Here is a 16669-nt window from a genome sequence, read left to right as displayed (position 1 = left end):
AAAATGACCTATTTTTCATGCCACCAGAGTGGACTACCCCCTTAAGTAACATTATACGTTTTATGGAATACTACAAGGCTACTATAAAACAACATTCATAAAACCCTGGTCAAGACGGCTTTGCCTTTATTACATCCACCAAAACCTCATTAAGACTAGAATCTGTCTAGTTGGCCCACCCTGAAGAAGGTTTTGAAGAGCATATTTTCGAGGAACTTCAAGATTGATTTGATGCAAAAGGTTATACGACGAAAGCATTGAAAACCATTTGAAATCCTTATCAAAACTACAATAAAAGCCATTTGGCATAAAAATTGATTTTCCAATGGCTAAAGCTATTTTGCTTTCATGATATCGCTAACAGTACAAAACGTTTTAATTTGGCTTTGATGAAGATAATTTGCAGGCTGAATTGTATTTATCTGAAGCCATTTTACTTGATTATATTCCGTTTGGTTTTATGATGGGATTAATGGTGTCTGGAAAAAGTTAAACGTTAAAATTTGTTTTTATTTTGATAGTTTTGTTGCACCGAGCTTCTACTCCTGCGTTGGAACAACATGTTGCGTGGCATCCTCAATAAAGGCGATTATCATCCATTGGAAGCAGTTAATCAGGAAGTGTATCTGCATAGCTTGAAACAGATGGAAGCTCAATCGTTCCCAAAAAGATTCCCTTCTCCCGGATGATCCGAGGAAGTTAATGTGCGCTTGCTTGGATTTTTTGGAACAGTTGACCCTTTCGCCAAATGAAGCCACTTCTATGGTTCGGAAGGCAGTCAGTTTCCAGCTGAGTGACAGCTTCTGAAGTTTCCTGTCGGCAGAATCATCATCGAAACGCGTTTCTGGAGAAGGTTGGTCTGTGTTTATTCAGATCGTGTCGCAAACGCCATTGACAATATTTGGGGCATTCCCATCCATTTTAAGCGTCTAATTTGACGGCTTCCAGTGCTTCGTGAACCGCATTCACTCACTCTTCTCAGTCGGCTGTTCTGTCATTGTTGACCGGTTAAGTCATAGCTGCTGGGCCTCCCAGGAAGTGCTGGAATTGGAGTCCTTTTCCTTTCCGCCGACAGCATCGCTACAATTATTCCTCCTACTACCGCAGCAGCAATATAAACATTTTTTGTTCCCGTTTGAAACCGAACGGTTTTATAATTGCTTTTATAATGATAAAATACCTTTATGGAGTATTTTGGTCTAATTTTATGATTGACTAACTGAACAGTTTTATACAGGGATAGATTGCTACTTTAAATTCATTTTTAAAATCAGACCCGTTTTGATTTTTTCGTCAGACTTTAAAAAGTTTTTAAAACAGCAAAATGCTGAACTACTGACCAAGAATGTGTTGCACTTTTAAATGCTGTATTTAAGCTAAAAAGATTGCTTATTTCCATTATAAAACAACAATAAATCAGTGCGAAAGCCAAAAGGCTGCTAAATTGTTACTTGGGTAATCTATACCAATTTAAGGTATCGAGATACTGGTTCCTGCTCGGTTAGCCCATTTTTCACTGGGCCGAACGCAATAAGGCCAAATGGATCACCAGATCAATAGGCTATTAAATCGAAATTTGAACAATCACTAAACATCAGTAGGGTAGTATGCTACTTCGTCGTTATCGCCAATTTCCGTTCTATCGAGTAGAAAACATCAATGATTTCAGCGTACACTAATCAGTAGTGTCAGTATGATTGATTCGCAATTACAGTCAACGTTGCCAGATTGTTTTCAAACCTAACGGTATCAAAGGTTCTTTAAAAAATCGGTCTTTATCGGTATTCACATTTTTTTCCGTTTCCGCGAAAATTTAATCTTTTGGACTAAAAACGGACTTTCCAGGAATGTTTGAATAAGCTTCTGAAGGAAAAACATCCGGGAAACTTTCAAGAAAAATGCTGAGAAATTTTTGTAATGAAACTTTCGGAAGAAATCAGATGACACATCCAGAGGAAACCAGAAAGGTTCGGAATTCGGAAGTGATTTCCTGGAGTAGCCATTTCCGGGGGATGCTCGGAAAAACCTTCCATTAGAAGCCGCAAAAAACTCCAGAAGAAGTTCATGGAGAAACTTCCAGAGGAAGGTCGAAAGAAACATCTGGGATTTTTTTTGTTTATTACTCTATTTGTACAGGCTCAATCGAATAAATTTTACGGAGCCAAATTATCATTTCCGTTATACATTATTAATGTCTTAAATCTTAATTTAAAGGAATTCAACCAAATAATCGCGATCTTCTTGAGATTAATGGATGACATTCTGGGAAGATTTGATAGATACTTCCGGTAGGAGTTTCAAGGTACTTCCTGGAGCAGACGAAAGAAACTGCCTGAAGACGCTAGAAGAAAGTTCCTGCGGAAGTTGGGAAAAAAAAACTTCTTAAGAAAGTCTGGTGGGAAAAGCCCTTTCGAGCGAAGCCTAAAGGAGCTTCCTTGGGAAGTCAAATAACTTTCCGAAAGGCTAATGTTGAAGAAAATTCCAGGAGAAAGTTTGAAGAAAGTTGCAAGGGTCTTCCCTCTATTAAATAAACTTCAGAAAGCTTAAAAAAAAATGAAGATTCTGACGGATGTTTTTGGTCACAGAAACGATAAAAGTGTTTCTCGATTCCCTGGAATTACCGGGATGCGCCATCAGCTGTTTTCCGATTCCTGGGTAACCAAAAACGCCGAGGAAATGGAATCACTTGTCGAATGAGTAGCAAGAATAAGAAATTTTTAAAGGAGGAGAATTTTTTGAGTATTTTAAATTTGACATATTCTTAAAGATAAAAGTCTCTCACATTTGTCATTTAAGCGCAGGCAGGCAATAATCATTTTGATTATTAAAAAAATAATATTTAAATAGGTATAAAATCTCAAAAATCGGTATTTTTAGGAACCGATATATTGGTATCAAGTTTTAAAAACGGTTCAAATACCGATAAATTGGTATATCTTGAAACGCTGACTATAGTTCAAACGCTACAAAACAGAATCTTTAAGAGCGCAAAGTAGGAATATTTACAACCATTGTTCTCAAAAACAAAAGAAGTTTTGGACGAAATTGGAATCAAGTTCAGAGATAGTTTTTAACAAAGCACACAGCAATTTTTGGCGCTTTATCAGATCCAACGGTACTTATGGAAAGGTAAATGAGTTTAGAAGTCATCTTCAGTAGAAACATTCGATATTTTTGTTCAAATCTGTTTGAAAACGAGTGGTAGTACTTAGATGTAAGGGATTACGAAAGATCTTGATTTGTATGTTTTTGTGCCTGGAGGTATGCCTAAGATTTTAAAAATTAATCAGAGTGCTTAGAATATTGAAATAATATCGTCCAGACCCACAGCCAATCAAGGATTTTTTTCCTAATGCAGAATCTTGATGAAGTCAGCGTTTTTAAATTTGTTATGGAACATTTATTGGTTTTTAAATTCAAAAGTTTGTTTGCCGTTTCAGGTCAAATTTAGTCACAGCCTCTACAAACCGGCACATTTTCCGGTCATATCTCCGGAAACAGTTATGAGTGGTGCTGATTGAACCAGCGACCGAAACGGATGTGTTTTGTTTCTTCTGTGCTTTTTTTTGCTGCTGAAAACCTTTTCGCATGCGTTTTGTTCTCGAGTGACTGGAGGTGAACTGGTGATCGCATTTAAAAGTTTTGAATACCGTGATTTTTTTTTTGATCTCTTGTTGCTTATGCAATGGTGCTTGGTGTGGTCTTGCGTTTTTCTTTGTTGCCCCGTACAACCTCTATCATGCTGATATATTTTTCTGTTGCTGCGATGAGCAACTTCTTTGTGTGGTGTTAAAGAAGACAGTCCGAAAATACATGACCTTGATTATGCGTGGAGTGCGTTCTTTTGTACGTACCAGCTAGAAGAGCGTTATCAGTGATTACGGTGGTTCAAGGAAAATTAAATAAAGCATTTCTGAAAACATGACGCTGCAAAGTCTCTAGGCCAATCGGGTGAGATCTTTCCATTTTATCTATTTATATTTTATTTTTTGTCACTGATTTATCAAATGCTCTATATTGACGAATAGAGTTGCCAAATCATTCACCCTCCCACTAACACAACTCTTTCCTTCCTGTGACACCTATGAAGGTAGTATGGGTTCCCTGCACCTTCTTAAGTAGATGTTGGATTAACTTTCCCTCCCTTCCCCTGCGATTGTAAGGATGTGGCCAGGTGTATAATGCGATGCTTGTATTGTAGATTTTATTTTCGTGTGGGGAAAATCACTAATCCCAAGTGATATTTTCTGCGTCAACACTCGATATTTTCTGCAAAACGTATTAGTTGACCATTATATAGCCACCCACGATTTGTACAATCGCATATGCTATGCTATGCTATGCTAATGCAGAATCTTGATGAAGTCTGGTTAAAAGTGTATTTGGACGCAGTTTTCAATGTATAACTGAGCCGCTTGTAATCAAAGCCAGATGCTTTTGACATTTGTCTGAGAATTATCCGATCAAATCAGAGGTCGTGTATTTTTATCGTTTTTGGACGTAGGACTTCAAACGCTTCGGAAAATCAGACCTTTACAGGAATTTATTACAGATAATGCACAACTTAAATAAAGTGTATGGTCAATGAAAATGTAAATCGTAGGATTATTGGCCCCAATGTCGGCCTAAGTGTCCCTAATATTGGGCCCATACAAAATTTTCGAAGTAAATGTTCGAAATAATGTTTTGCCAATTTTTACTAGCAGCACCGTACTCAGCAGGTGGCAAAGGGGGCATCCCGAGCAAAGCTGAAGATCAAATTGAAATCAAAATTTGCTGTTATGATGTAACTTATTTTGAATACTCTAGTTGATCTCATTTTGGTTGACTTAACGGTTAACACAGCAAAAATGAGAGCAAAATTTTACACTGTTGAAGCAAACGGAAAACTAATCCTGCTTTCAATGAAATCAATTTGATTACTCATTTTGCATTCATAATGTTTAACTGAATACGGGCCTGGCATAAATGGTTAGCATCCATGCTTCTCACGCTGAAAGACTTAAAAGTTAAATAAGTCAAATCTCTCCCCGGGCAAGTCAGGAATGATCTAAAATGTGTTAAACAAAACAAATAAACAAGAATCATTAGTTCAACAACAGATGAACTTAAATTAAATTTTAAACAAGACGTTAAGAGCAGAACTAAGTTGCTTTCATTTAAAAAGTTTTGACTACATAATGAAATCACAATATGATATCAGACTTATGTCGCGACAATTGAAATCAAAATGAGTTTTCATTATGATGGAAACTGCAAACTTTAATATCGATTTGCTTTCATTTTGTTAACCGACTTTGCTCGGGATTCGCCACCAAAAATTCCTGAGGGGCGGAAAAAATGCTTAAATTTTTATTGAACTTCAGGAAAAACCTTAAATTTTTTCTATGAATTTTCCTAAACATCTGAGCGAAACTAAGTTCCCAAATCAAACCCTGGAGTTCTATGAAGTATGCTGAATTTTACAATACTTTTTGAGTTTCTACGATATTCCCTGAACTCCTACGAAGTTATCTGAGCTTCTAAGAAGTTCTCTGAGCTCCTGCGAAGTTTTCGAAGCTTACAAAAAGTTCTCTGAGCTTCTACGAAGTTCTCTGAGCTTCTAAGAAGCTCTCTGAGCTTCTACGAAGTGTTTATGAGCTTCTACGAAGTTCTCTGAGCTTCTACGAAGTTCTCTGAGCTGCTACGTTTTTATGAGGTTCTACGAAGTTCTCTGAGCTTCTTCAAAGTTTCCTGAGTTTCTACAAAGTTTTCTGGGCCGGCGCTGGTATTGCCTAGTTTTAGATCACTAGTTTTTACACATTGAGGATGTTTGCCAAGCAACGTCTATTAGTTCTCTGTGTAATTATAGCTGATTAGGCAATAACGGAGTTGCATCCCCGGGCGGTCAATCATTGTCATGCTGATGCTCATGCTTGGACAAAGATACTTTTTTTTTCTAAAATCTGGACATTTTTGATTCCAGTAAAATGCAATACAAAGACTTAATGGACTTATCAGGGCTGGTAGCGAGTCACTTTTTTCAAGCCAGTCACTAAAAAGTCTCTTTTTAAAGGCCAAGTCACTAAAGTCACTATTTCTTGTAATCAGTCACTTTTTTCAACTTTTTTAGCGTGAATTTATTTCAAGATTGATCATTCTTTGCTTCAGACGTTTAATCGTCTTTCTCTATCTACAGGGTGTCTATTCATTTGTCTTAATAAAATTATCTGACTTCCAGATTTTTCCAATATTTTAACGGATGAATTCCAGGTTTATAATGAAGCTAAATTTTTAAATGCGTTAAAAATATTACTTTTTGTAGATCAAAAACAACAGAAATTTACCCAAAAGTTTTTAAGACATGTCAATCAGTTTTAAAGAAACAGCTTTACATTCAAATCCATTGAATGTTGAAGTTTAACACTTACTTAATTTCTCACTTAATAAAGTTGTAAAAAACTTACCCAATTTGAGTGATTCCAAGATCTAAAATTATTCAATTGTATATTGCATGTACAAGTTCAAGATATTAAAAATTTTCAAAGTGCCAGAATCAAGGAAAAAAATTAATGATTTATTTCAAGCTCGTAGGAACTTTGGCGAATTAATGAGCAATGAAAAGAAATGATGAGAATTTCAGTAAAGCTTCATAAACAAACTGCGGGAACATAAGCGAAGGTGATACGCTTAAAATATGGAGAACTTACTGGAAGCTTTAAAGGGAAGCTCACCGCTCCGAAAAAAATAATTTCGTTTTGATTGTTCTAAAAATATTGGAAAAATATATCAAAATTTTAAGAAAATCACATATTTTTTAATTTTTCAAAGAAAATTCACGTTCAAAAACATTTTTTATAAGTCATTATGGCATAAAGTTGGACTCAAAAAACCACAAAACATCGACTTTTCGGTTTTGCTGAGAGTCCAATTTTTTTTTTCATGATGAGATAGAAAAAAAAATTTACATGTTATTTTTGACAAAAATCTAAGAAACAAACTGATTTTCTTTGATTTTTGATATTTTTTCCCAATATTTTTAAAGAAATAAAAATGTACCGAAATTTTTTTTTATTTTCGGGCCGGTAAGCTTCCCCTTAAGAACATCAAAGCGGTTCTTAATATGCTGAAAAAAAATCGAGACCCTTAAGATGTTCCGAGAATTTCAAGGAAGTACAGAGGCCTTCAGAGAATTTATGAAAACTTCAGAAATATTTCAGAAACTTCACAGAAGTTCAGAGAATTTCAGGGAAATTAAAGGTTTTTACGGGAATTCAATTTATTTTCAAGCAGCAGAACCGAGATCTTCAATAGAATTGAAAGTTTTAGGGAAGCTTCGAGAACATCAAGACAGATTATAGAATCAAAGGGCAGTTCAAACAATTTCAAGAAAATTGTAAAAACCTTAAAGAAGTTGCGAGAAACTCAGGGAATTATGAATATATATCAAACAAATTGCCGGATTATTAAACAACAAATTAAGAGAACTTTAGGTAACCACTGATAAGTTCAGGGAAAATTAGGGACCGTTTATAATACTTAAGGGAAATTGTCGAACCTTCAAGGCAAATAATTGAATTTCAGTAAAGTTGCGGGTTCTTAAAAAAATACTGAAAGTTCAGGGATGTCTAGAGAACTTTAAGGAAATTCAATAATCGTTTAGGCAGTTTAAATACCACCAAAAAAGTCTAGACTATAAAAGAAGTTTTAAATAAGTGTCGATAATTTAAGGGAAGTAAACTTTAATGAAAATCATAGAACTATATTAATTATTTCGTTCTAATTCCATGAAAATTGCGGTAGCACAAAAGTTCCAGAAATTTAGAAAAAACTTCGAAAAAACTTCGAAAACTTCACAGAAAGACTGTGGTCTTCACAAACCTTCTGAGAACTTTATAGAAATCTATGGAGCTTAAGGAGAGATCCGTGAACTTCCGGATTTTTTATGAACATTGGGGAGGCCAGTTCCTTTAGTTTTAGAAAATTAGTGGGAAGTTAAAGCAGTTCCCAGATTTTCAGATAACTTCAGAGACGTTAAAAAGTTAATTGAGGTCTTCGCTTACGTTCAGAAGCTCACTGAACCTTAATCATTTTTAGGGCGGTTCAATTAAATTCAGCGCAATACAACAAGATTCATGAGAACTGCTAAAACTTTAGATAAGTTTTGATAAATTCAGAAAAGAACAAAAAACCTCAGAGCAGTTCCGTTAACAGTAGAGAAGTCACATAAATCTTAAAGAAGTTTAGAGAACTTCAGCGAATTGTTAAACGTTTAGAGGAGATCCATGATCATTGAAAAAATTTAGGAAACATTAGGAAGTCCTAAAAAGTTCAGGGAAGCTTAAGAATTTGATGAGAAGTATTGTGAGTCTCAGGCTAGTTTCTCAAACTACAGATTTCTTTCAGATTTCCTTTTCAATCTCACTCCTTCCCTTGGAATTCTACTCACATTGAAAGTCACCTAAGAATTAATTGGCATTTCTCCTCACAAATTACTTCGATTTCTTCTCATAATTTGGTTGGCAAACTCTCCTGAATTCTTTTTCCAAATTCCTGTGAAGATGTCCTGGAGTAATTCTCAGATTTAATTGTAATCCTCCTTTAGTATTTAAAAAAAAAATCCAAGGACTTATGCTCCGGATTCATTTTCTCCCACAAACTTTATGAAATTATGCTCAGAATGCCCTTGGAATTTCCCTCTGAAGCTCCTCAGAAATTACTAAGAGTTTTCATTAAAATTTACTTTAAGGTCACTTTTTAGTCACTATTTTTCGCCGAGAAAGCCGTCCAAATCTTGGAACCGGTCTCCTGCCCTCCACCCCGGCCGACGCCGCGTGCGTGGAAGCCGGTATTCTGCCTTTTCGGCTCGTCTACACCGCAGCTACCGCTACCAAAGCCGCTGCCTTCCTCGCTAAAACGTCGGGAAACAGCAGGATCTTTCTCCTCGACGAGGCGAACCGACTCCTCCGCACGGTCGCCGACGTAGATCTCCCTCCAGTGGCCAGGGTGCACTGGCACGGAGACAAAAGTTGGCAATCACATCAGATCAGAATCGACAGCCGAATCAAGGACCGCTTCAGGGCAGGAGACAATACACTGGCTTTGCGCCGGACAGTCGTCGAAACTCTCGGGGCGCACTATCAAGATCACGAAATCAGGTACACTGATGGCTCGCTCTCCAGCAGCGGAGTGGGAATGGGGGTTTCAGGAGATAGTTTGGTCGTCAGCAATTCACTTCCGGCCCAGTGCTCGGTGTTTTCCGCTGAGGCAGCGGCCGTCTTTCACGCAACCTCCCTTCCGGCCAATCGGCCGATCCTCATCGTTACCGACTCACAAAGCGCAATAATGGCCCTAACCGATGAAGCACCAAAGCATCCGTGGATACAAGGGACGGTAACGCAGGCGCCGCCCAACACCGTATACATGTGGGTACCCGGGCACTGTGGCATCCAGGGGAACGTGATCGCCGACCACCTCGCCGGCTCAGGCCCCATCGGACCCAGGTTCTCTGACAATGTTCCGTTCCAGGACATCAAAAAATGGATCAAGCGGACGGTTCGGAGAGCGTGGGACAACGAGTGGAGGAACAATCGAACTCACCAACTACGAAAAATCAAGGCGACCACCGATCCCTGGAAGGATCGACCGAGCCTCAAGGAGCAGCAAGTGGTGTCCAGGCTGCGCACCGGGCATAGCAGGGCCTCCCATAATTTCGGAGGAACACCGTTCCGGAGAACCTGCGAAACCTGCGGAGTGCCAGCCTCCGTAGAACACATCCTCATCAACTGTGTGGAGCTCGAGGACCTTCGGGTTGCCTTCGGTCTGGAGGGAACCAGCATACAAAGTCTGCTTCGCGACGAGTCCCCGGCAGCAGACGCCCTCATCGCCTTCAGCAGACGCCCTCATCGCGAATCTTTTTTACAACATTTGAGTGTTTTCTGTTTGTGCTTTTGAATTCGTTGGCCCTTTTGGTAGTGTTTTACAATATTTTATATAATTAAACTAAATGCCCACTTGCCAAGATTGGGATCCTCCTTTTGAGGTCCCAATTCTTTTTTGTAATTTTTAAAAGAGATGAACTAGCCTTAGGCTAAAAATCTCTCTAATAAAGAAAAAAAAAAAAAAAAAAAAAAAAAAGTCACTATTTTTACAAGTATAAGTCACTATTTGGTCACTTATTTCATCAAAATGGTCACTGAAATCACTATTTTTAACATTAGTGATTGCTACCAGCCCTGACTTATAATAGAACTCAAGATTCAGCAATGCATTTTTTCCTAGATGTTTGGAATACTGAAGCTACCGGGCTTCAAAGATTTTTCAAAATACTGGTCTTTGAAAAATGTCTAGAGCTTGAACATTTTCCTAGGCCATTTTTTGACATCTTAGGCTTGGAAAACTTTTAAAATCACGAAGTTTGAATTTTGTTTTGATACCTCAGAATATTTGTGATAAATCTATGACAATTTAGAGATCACAGGCAGGACAAATATTAAAAAAAAAAATCTGGCACGTTTTGGACATACTGGATTTAAGTCTAGATCACGGAGTAAGAGAAAACAAAAATCCAATTATTAGTGATTTTGTCAACACCAATTAGACAGTTAAGGGCCCCCTACATTTAATCCGGATCTAACGCGTTGCGGCAAAGTGACAGCTAAATCTATTGTCTAACTGTCAAATTTACTTCACCGCGTTGCAACACAAACGGATGTGGGTGGCCCTTTAACGTGCATGTTTGTTAGCAACTCTTCCCGCAACTGACTTTACATGCTGATTTTTAATTTATCTTCTTAACACAAATTTTCTACCAAATCAAGTTTTGATTTGATGTGATTTTTGTAAGACAAATTATTTACTCTCAACAATGGTGGTAAAAAGTAGCTTTAGTAACTTTTTGGGGACGAAAATGGCTTTTTAGCGACAGACCAGACCAGAAAATAGTGACTGAACCACTAAAAAGTGACCTGCTACCAGTCCTTTAATCGAACAATTTAATTCAACAACCGTGCAAACTTTCTGTGTCAAGGTTCGAGAATTTTCATTATGAATAAGCGGTACCGGTGGTGTAGTGGCAAGCGTGACTGCCTCTTATTTCAAAGGGCCTGGATTTAATCCCAGTTGGCGCTGTCGGGATTTTCTGAGGCATAAAGGGAAGTAAAGCCGTTGGTCCCCGGTCCATGAGTTGATGGGTCGATAGATGAGGTCCAGGTGTGGAAGCAGCCTCCCTGGCGTCGGTACCATTGGTACTCAATAGGGAAACAAGGTCGACAAGGTCCAATCATGGAAAAAAGATGAATTGATGGAAATTATTTTGAACTAGGTCATTTTAGTTAGGTCAGTTTTTACTTAATTTTTTTTCGATTTTCTCCCAAGCGATTCGACGATTTCAACCATATGCGGCCGGCTGAGCCACTGAAAAAAAATTCTATATTTCGACCAGTTCGTTAATTTCATTGGGTACTTATTTTTAGTGCATGAGTCTAATAATGATTTGGTCACCAATTGAATCCAGATAAATTTACATGATAAATGGTCTATCTTAACTACCATTGACAAACTATTTGTGGAAAAAATCGTAGTTAATGTACTGGCTTAGCGATAAATTTGTCCATGAACATAAACTAGATACCTTAGTCATGTGTCGTACGTTTTCGGTGTATTTCTAGATAATTTCTTTGTGTCTGTAACTTTGAAACACAGAAAATCTTGTTTTCTTCCTATCGAAGAGACTCCGGTCCACGCGAAGTAAAACTCGACCTATAAACTTTTCCGCCAGTACCCTTAAATGGCACGAACACGTAATTCCCCGCTCGATTGTCTCTAGCCGTAAACGGAGATCACCCTTTTTCTAGCACAGCGGGATTGTTTTTATAAATTCCATTCCTGGTGGTTGAAATGAATCACTCTGTTAGTCGGAGAGGATTGGATGCAATCGCCCTGTCGACGTAACAGCTTTGTTTAGTATTTATCTGAGGCCGATCTCCCTCTACTGGGACGCATGATTCTTTCGGCAAACAAGAGTCTCGGTCTTTGACGGGTGATTCAGACTTTTCGCAAAAAAAATAAAACTGAATCAGATTGGAATCAGTTTCCGAATCTTCTCTCTTTTTCTTGGAAAAATTGGATCAATCGGCGTGCGAACTGTTACTTTGATGATCGTCTACGTGCTACGTTGGAGAAGAGAGAACGGGTGAGTTGTGGAGCAACGGGGACGAGGATGTTCGTGACTCGGGAACATTCATGGAAGGTTTGGAGTTGTTCTTTGGATGGGATTTGAAATTTTTTGGAATATTCCTGTGCAACGTATTTCCCATAACAGGTCGGTGGCAGTGGCGTTTCAACGGAATTACTATTGCATGAGGGATTACTAATTACAGCGGAAGCTTTCGGTGATGAAATAGCTTCACTTCCCCTCTTTACCAACTGACGCGTTTTCTGTCTGTTGGTTTGGTTGTTGTTACTGTTGCTCTTTTCTTCACCCGATGCGGTGTCGATGTTTACGTGTGGGGTTACGTTGTGGCACACGGCGGTTGCCAGCTGAGTGATCTATTCAACCAGATCAAACTGAGGGCTAATTGTTTGAGAAAACCTCTAAGGTGTTTTTGTCGTTGGCGATGCTTGGGTTTGGTTGTGACTTCGTTGACAGATATTGACAGATTGACAGAGAAGTGAACTAATCCAATGCATTTTCCCAAAACAAAAACATACCATTGAATGGAGTTTAGTGCCGTGTCTAGCAACACTGCAAAATACAACACTGTGATTCAGCGTGCTTTTGTGTGCGTTAGATCGGCTGTCAGTTTATGGGTGTGTATCTGTATAACGTTTTAACAGCTACTCTTCTTCTCTGTACGGCAAGCGATTCCGCTGTCCCCAGCGATTTCCTATCCGCTGGCTAGACGTACCGGGTTTCACCTTCTTAGAATTAATTCAGGATCAATCTTTACCTAGCAGAAGCAGCTTCACCTCACTGGCCGCACGTTCTCCATCGGCTCGCAGGGCTCTGTCAATGTTTTTCGAACGTTCGATGGCTTCCTTATCTCTACTAACTGCACAACCCATTTTTGCTTCACTCTTCTTTCACTTGCTCGGCTTCTTTCACCTCTTCTTAGCGCTCGTGGTTTTCTTCGACACCAAACTCGCTCTTTGAATCAGCACCAGACCCAGCGCACACCACCGTAACAGACACTGGAAATTTCACTCGCTTTTCCTCGCTGGTGGTTGTTGTAGGTGCCCCAAGCAGTAGGCTTCAATGGGGACCTAACGCTTCGGGAGGTTCTCTCGCTGCACTCCACACACAGGGAACACTTGTTGAACACTATACACGCTGAAACCCCTTTCTAATGCACTGCTTTTGCACTTTGGTAAGAGATATACCACAAACTAAAAAAATAATACTAAAAAATATTGGGAACCGAACCCAATAATCCCGGAGAACAACTAATAACAGCGCGGTGAAGAAGAAGCACAGGGCACAGAACAACGACAACGACGGCGACGACGCATGGATGGACGACGGCTGAAAATATGGTTCTCTCTCGCGGGACTCGCTTTTCGCTACTGACGGACAGTTTACTCGCCTCGCCTTGCTTGGTGTGATGTGATGTGTGAGTCACGAAAGCAGTTCAGTATAACTTTTTTTTTGCTTTACTTTCGCCCGTTGCCGTTGACGTTGTGTTTGTGTATCATCCTCGTCGCCAGTGGGAACCATTTCTGGCTGCGGCCGTTTTATGGGGGGAAGTTTAGCTGGAAGCACTGCTGGAGGGATGATTTCCAGTGCGAAATGTACTGTGGGCGGGTATTTGAAATGGCAGTTATATGGTTTATTTTTGTGCAGTTGTCAAAAGTGTTAAATCGTAGAAACCGGGATGGACCAGGATTTGATTTTCATCAGTAACAATCGGTAAAATGTTGGAAATTTTTAAATTTATTTTATTTTGGATGATTACATATTACAAATACATTGTGGGTAGTTATTTTTTAAAACATAAAATTTTTGGCGTTTTACGGTAGAGTAGCTTCTCATTTGTGGGAACCCTTCGCTGATCCAATGGCATGAAGATGGATAATTATGGTGTTTTGTATCATTCTTCCAGTTCTAGTGATCAGCGTTTTGTTGAAGTTTTAGAGAACTAGCGTGATAACGATAATTCGAATCGTTTGAAGCGTTTAGCTGAGTTTTTCAATTTAAAGCAAACGGTAAATGATTATTCGCGTATTTCCAGGCACAATAATTGACCACGTTTATTCAAATTTTGATTCCATTTGTACAGTTGCGGATACTGATTTTAAAATAACCGATCATGAGACATTAATGATTAATGTCTTAGACCATTTTGACGCTAACGACGATTTGTAAAGTTTCGAATCTTGTTGAGAGGAGCGTGGATTTTCCATTCGCGGCCGGTAACTTAGATGAATCTACAGCTGTTCTTAATAACGCTTTGAAAACGTGTACCAATCAACTAATTGAGCAAAAGTTTGTTTCTTTGAAAATTTCGAACAGCTGGTAGAATCTGGATCTTTTGCGTCTTAAACGGAAAAGGGACAATTGGTACAAAAAGTTTTGTAGATCAAATAATGACAAGCATTGGAGTAGGTACACAATCGCGCGTAATAAGTATTCACAATCGATAAAGAATACTCTTTGTGAATATGTTCAAAGGAAGATTGATCAGCATCAAAACAACAGCAAAGGGTTTTGAAAATTTTTGAAATCGTTATTAAAACCTAGTAATTGCAAACCGCGGTCCATAGCTTTCAGTCAGACCAAGTAATTGCATCTAAGTTTAATGATTATTTGCTAGACAGTGTTTCATTGATCAATCAATCCATTGAATTGGTCGATGAACCTGACGAAATAAAACAGCCAGTTAATAATAGTTGTACATTCGAAGGTTTTCACCCAATAACAGTTATTTGTTTTTCATTAGGAAAATCGGCTGGAGTAGCTAATGTTAATTCTAGAGTTATTCAAGATTGCTTTCATGTCATTGGCCACATCTTGCTGGACCTTATTATTGAATCATTGCAAACTGGACATGTGCCACAAATTTGGAAGGAACCCTTAGTGGTATCTATTCAAAAAGTTGCTGGAACGATTAACGTTTGCATTAAAAAAATGGACTTTTTTCGGATGGTGATAAAAAAACTAAGACAGATAATTTCTTTTGATAAATTTCCCATGGAAGGTAATTTTTTAAGCTTACCTGCAAAAAAGTTCTACGCCCTTGCGAGTGGCCTTCCGACTGTTAACCGGAAAAATCGGCATGGCGGACGAAAACATGCGTGTAGGCATGTTTTTGAGTTCTTTCTTCGTTTTATTTATCAATTCTTCCTCAGTTTTCGCGACAAAATTGTTGGAGTAGATCTTCCCAACAAACAATTTTAGCTGCAGATTAGCTTATGCAGCCAAAACTTGCCTTATGCAGCTAATTTTTGCCTGTATAAGCTAAGCTGCAGCTAAAATTGTTTGTTGGGTTACGCTTCATGTTGGCCCAGAAATTCTCGATGGGACGCAGCTGGGAAACGTTGGGCGGGTTCGCCGACTTGGGTACCACATCGATATTCAGCCGGTCCATCTCCCCCAACGATCGCTTCGAGTAGTGAGCCGACGCCCAGATCCGGCCAGAACACCGCGTCTTCGCCCTTATGGTATTTTTTGATGAACGACGCAACTTCCGGCAGGCATTTCGCACTGTAAATTTCCCCGTTCACGGCCAGTCCGGAGCGAAAGAAAAGCGGCTTTGACATCCCCTTCTCGCTGATTGTCAGCTACAGCAGCACCTTCTTGGGGAACTTGGTATGTGAAATGAACTTCACCTCGTGGGGGAAATAAAATACGAAGTGCCCTGCCAGTCGTTGTCATCCAGGGTGAGATAGGTCTCGTCGTCCATCACCACCGTCACGTCGCGATTCGCCGGGAAAAACGAGTTGACCATCATATTCAGCCGCTGCCGCTGCGTCATTGCCTGCAGCTCCGAAACCAGTGGACGTGACTTTCGCTTCCTGACATGTATGTTCATGTTCGCCAGGTACTTTTTCGCTGTTTGGCCGGTTGCACTGACCTCCCGGCCAAGCGCACGCAGCGATGTAGCCACTTATCCCTCGGTCTTCCTCTTCAACATCCTTTGGAGCTTCTTGTCGCTCAGGGTCGTCGGCCGTCCGGAACCGGGCTTTCTTTCGATGCTCTGATTGTTTTCTAATAGTGCCAAGATGTTGTAGATGCCAGAACGGACGTATCCGGCGTCCACAAAGTGCCGCACGATGTACGTTTTCGACGCGGCGGGGTGCCGTTCTTTGAACGCGCACACTTCTGAACGGAGGTGCTTCACTGTTTTTGCCATCACGGCTATAGTTCGACTGATAGAGCTGTCAAATTTTGTCTGCTGACTCATAAGTTACTATGATTGATGCTGCATGGGTAGTTTCGTCAGTACGGGTGAAGGTAAACCCATAAAAAATCGACAATTTTTGTTCATTTCTTTTAGGGTTCGTTTGCATATTACGTAACGCGCTAAGGGGGGAGGGGGTTTCGCATTGTGTTATGTTCTGTTACGTTATAAGAGGGGGGTGGTGGTATTTTAGAATCTGGTTACGTAACGCGAAGTCCCTTTTCAAAAAAAAAAAAAATTAGTTCAGATTGACACATTGTTTGGTAGATTTTTTTCTGAGTGTATTTTACCTT

At 39.4% G+C, this 16669-nt stretch overlaps 1 protein-coding gene across 1 annotated transcript in view; it reads right to left on the bottom strand.

Annotated features, from left to right (window-relative positions):
* Galphai (G protein alpha i subunit) overlaps window positions 1-13559 on the bottom strand; it is an 84769-nt gene extending 71210 nt beyond the window's left edge. Inside the window, exon 1 of the mRNA XM_065230552.1 lies at window positions 12930-13559. Coding sequence (XP_065086624.1) covers window positions 12930-13044 — 115 coding nt within the window. The 5' untranslated portion in view covers window positions 13045-13559. The remainder of the gene's footprint in view (window positions 1-12929) is intronic.
* Between the last annotated feature and the right edge of the window lie 3110 nt (window positions 13560-16669).

Source organism: Ochlerotatus camptorhynchus, unplaced genomic scaffold (assembly GCF_037179485.1).
Source record: "Ochlerotatus camptorhynchus isolate MF236.1 unplaced genomic scaffold, CSIRO-AGI_Acam_v1.1 ptg000330l, whole genome shotgun sequence".
In the NCBI taxonomy this organism is placed as follows: domain Eukaryota; kingdom Metazoa; phylum Arthropoda; class Insecta; order Diptera; family Culicidae; genus Ochlerotatus; species Ochlerotatus camptorhynchus.
The sequence above is the reverse complement of the archived record's forward strand: the minus strand, read 5'-3'. Positions and strand labels throughout refer to the sequence as shown.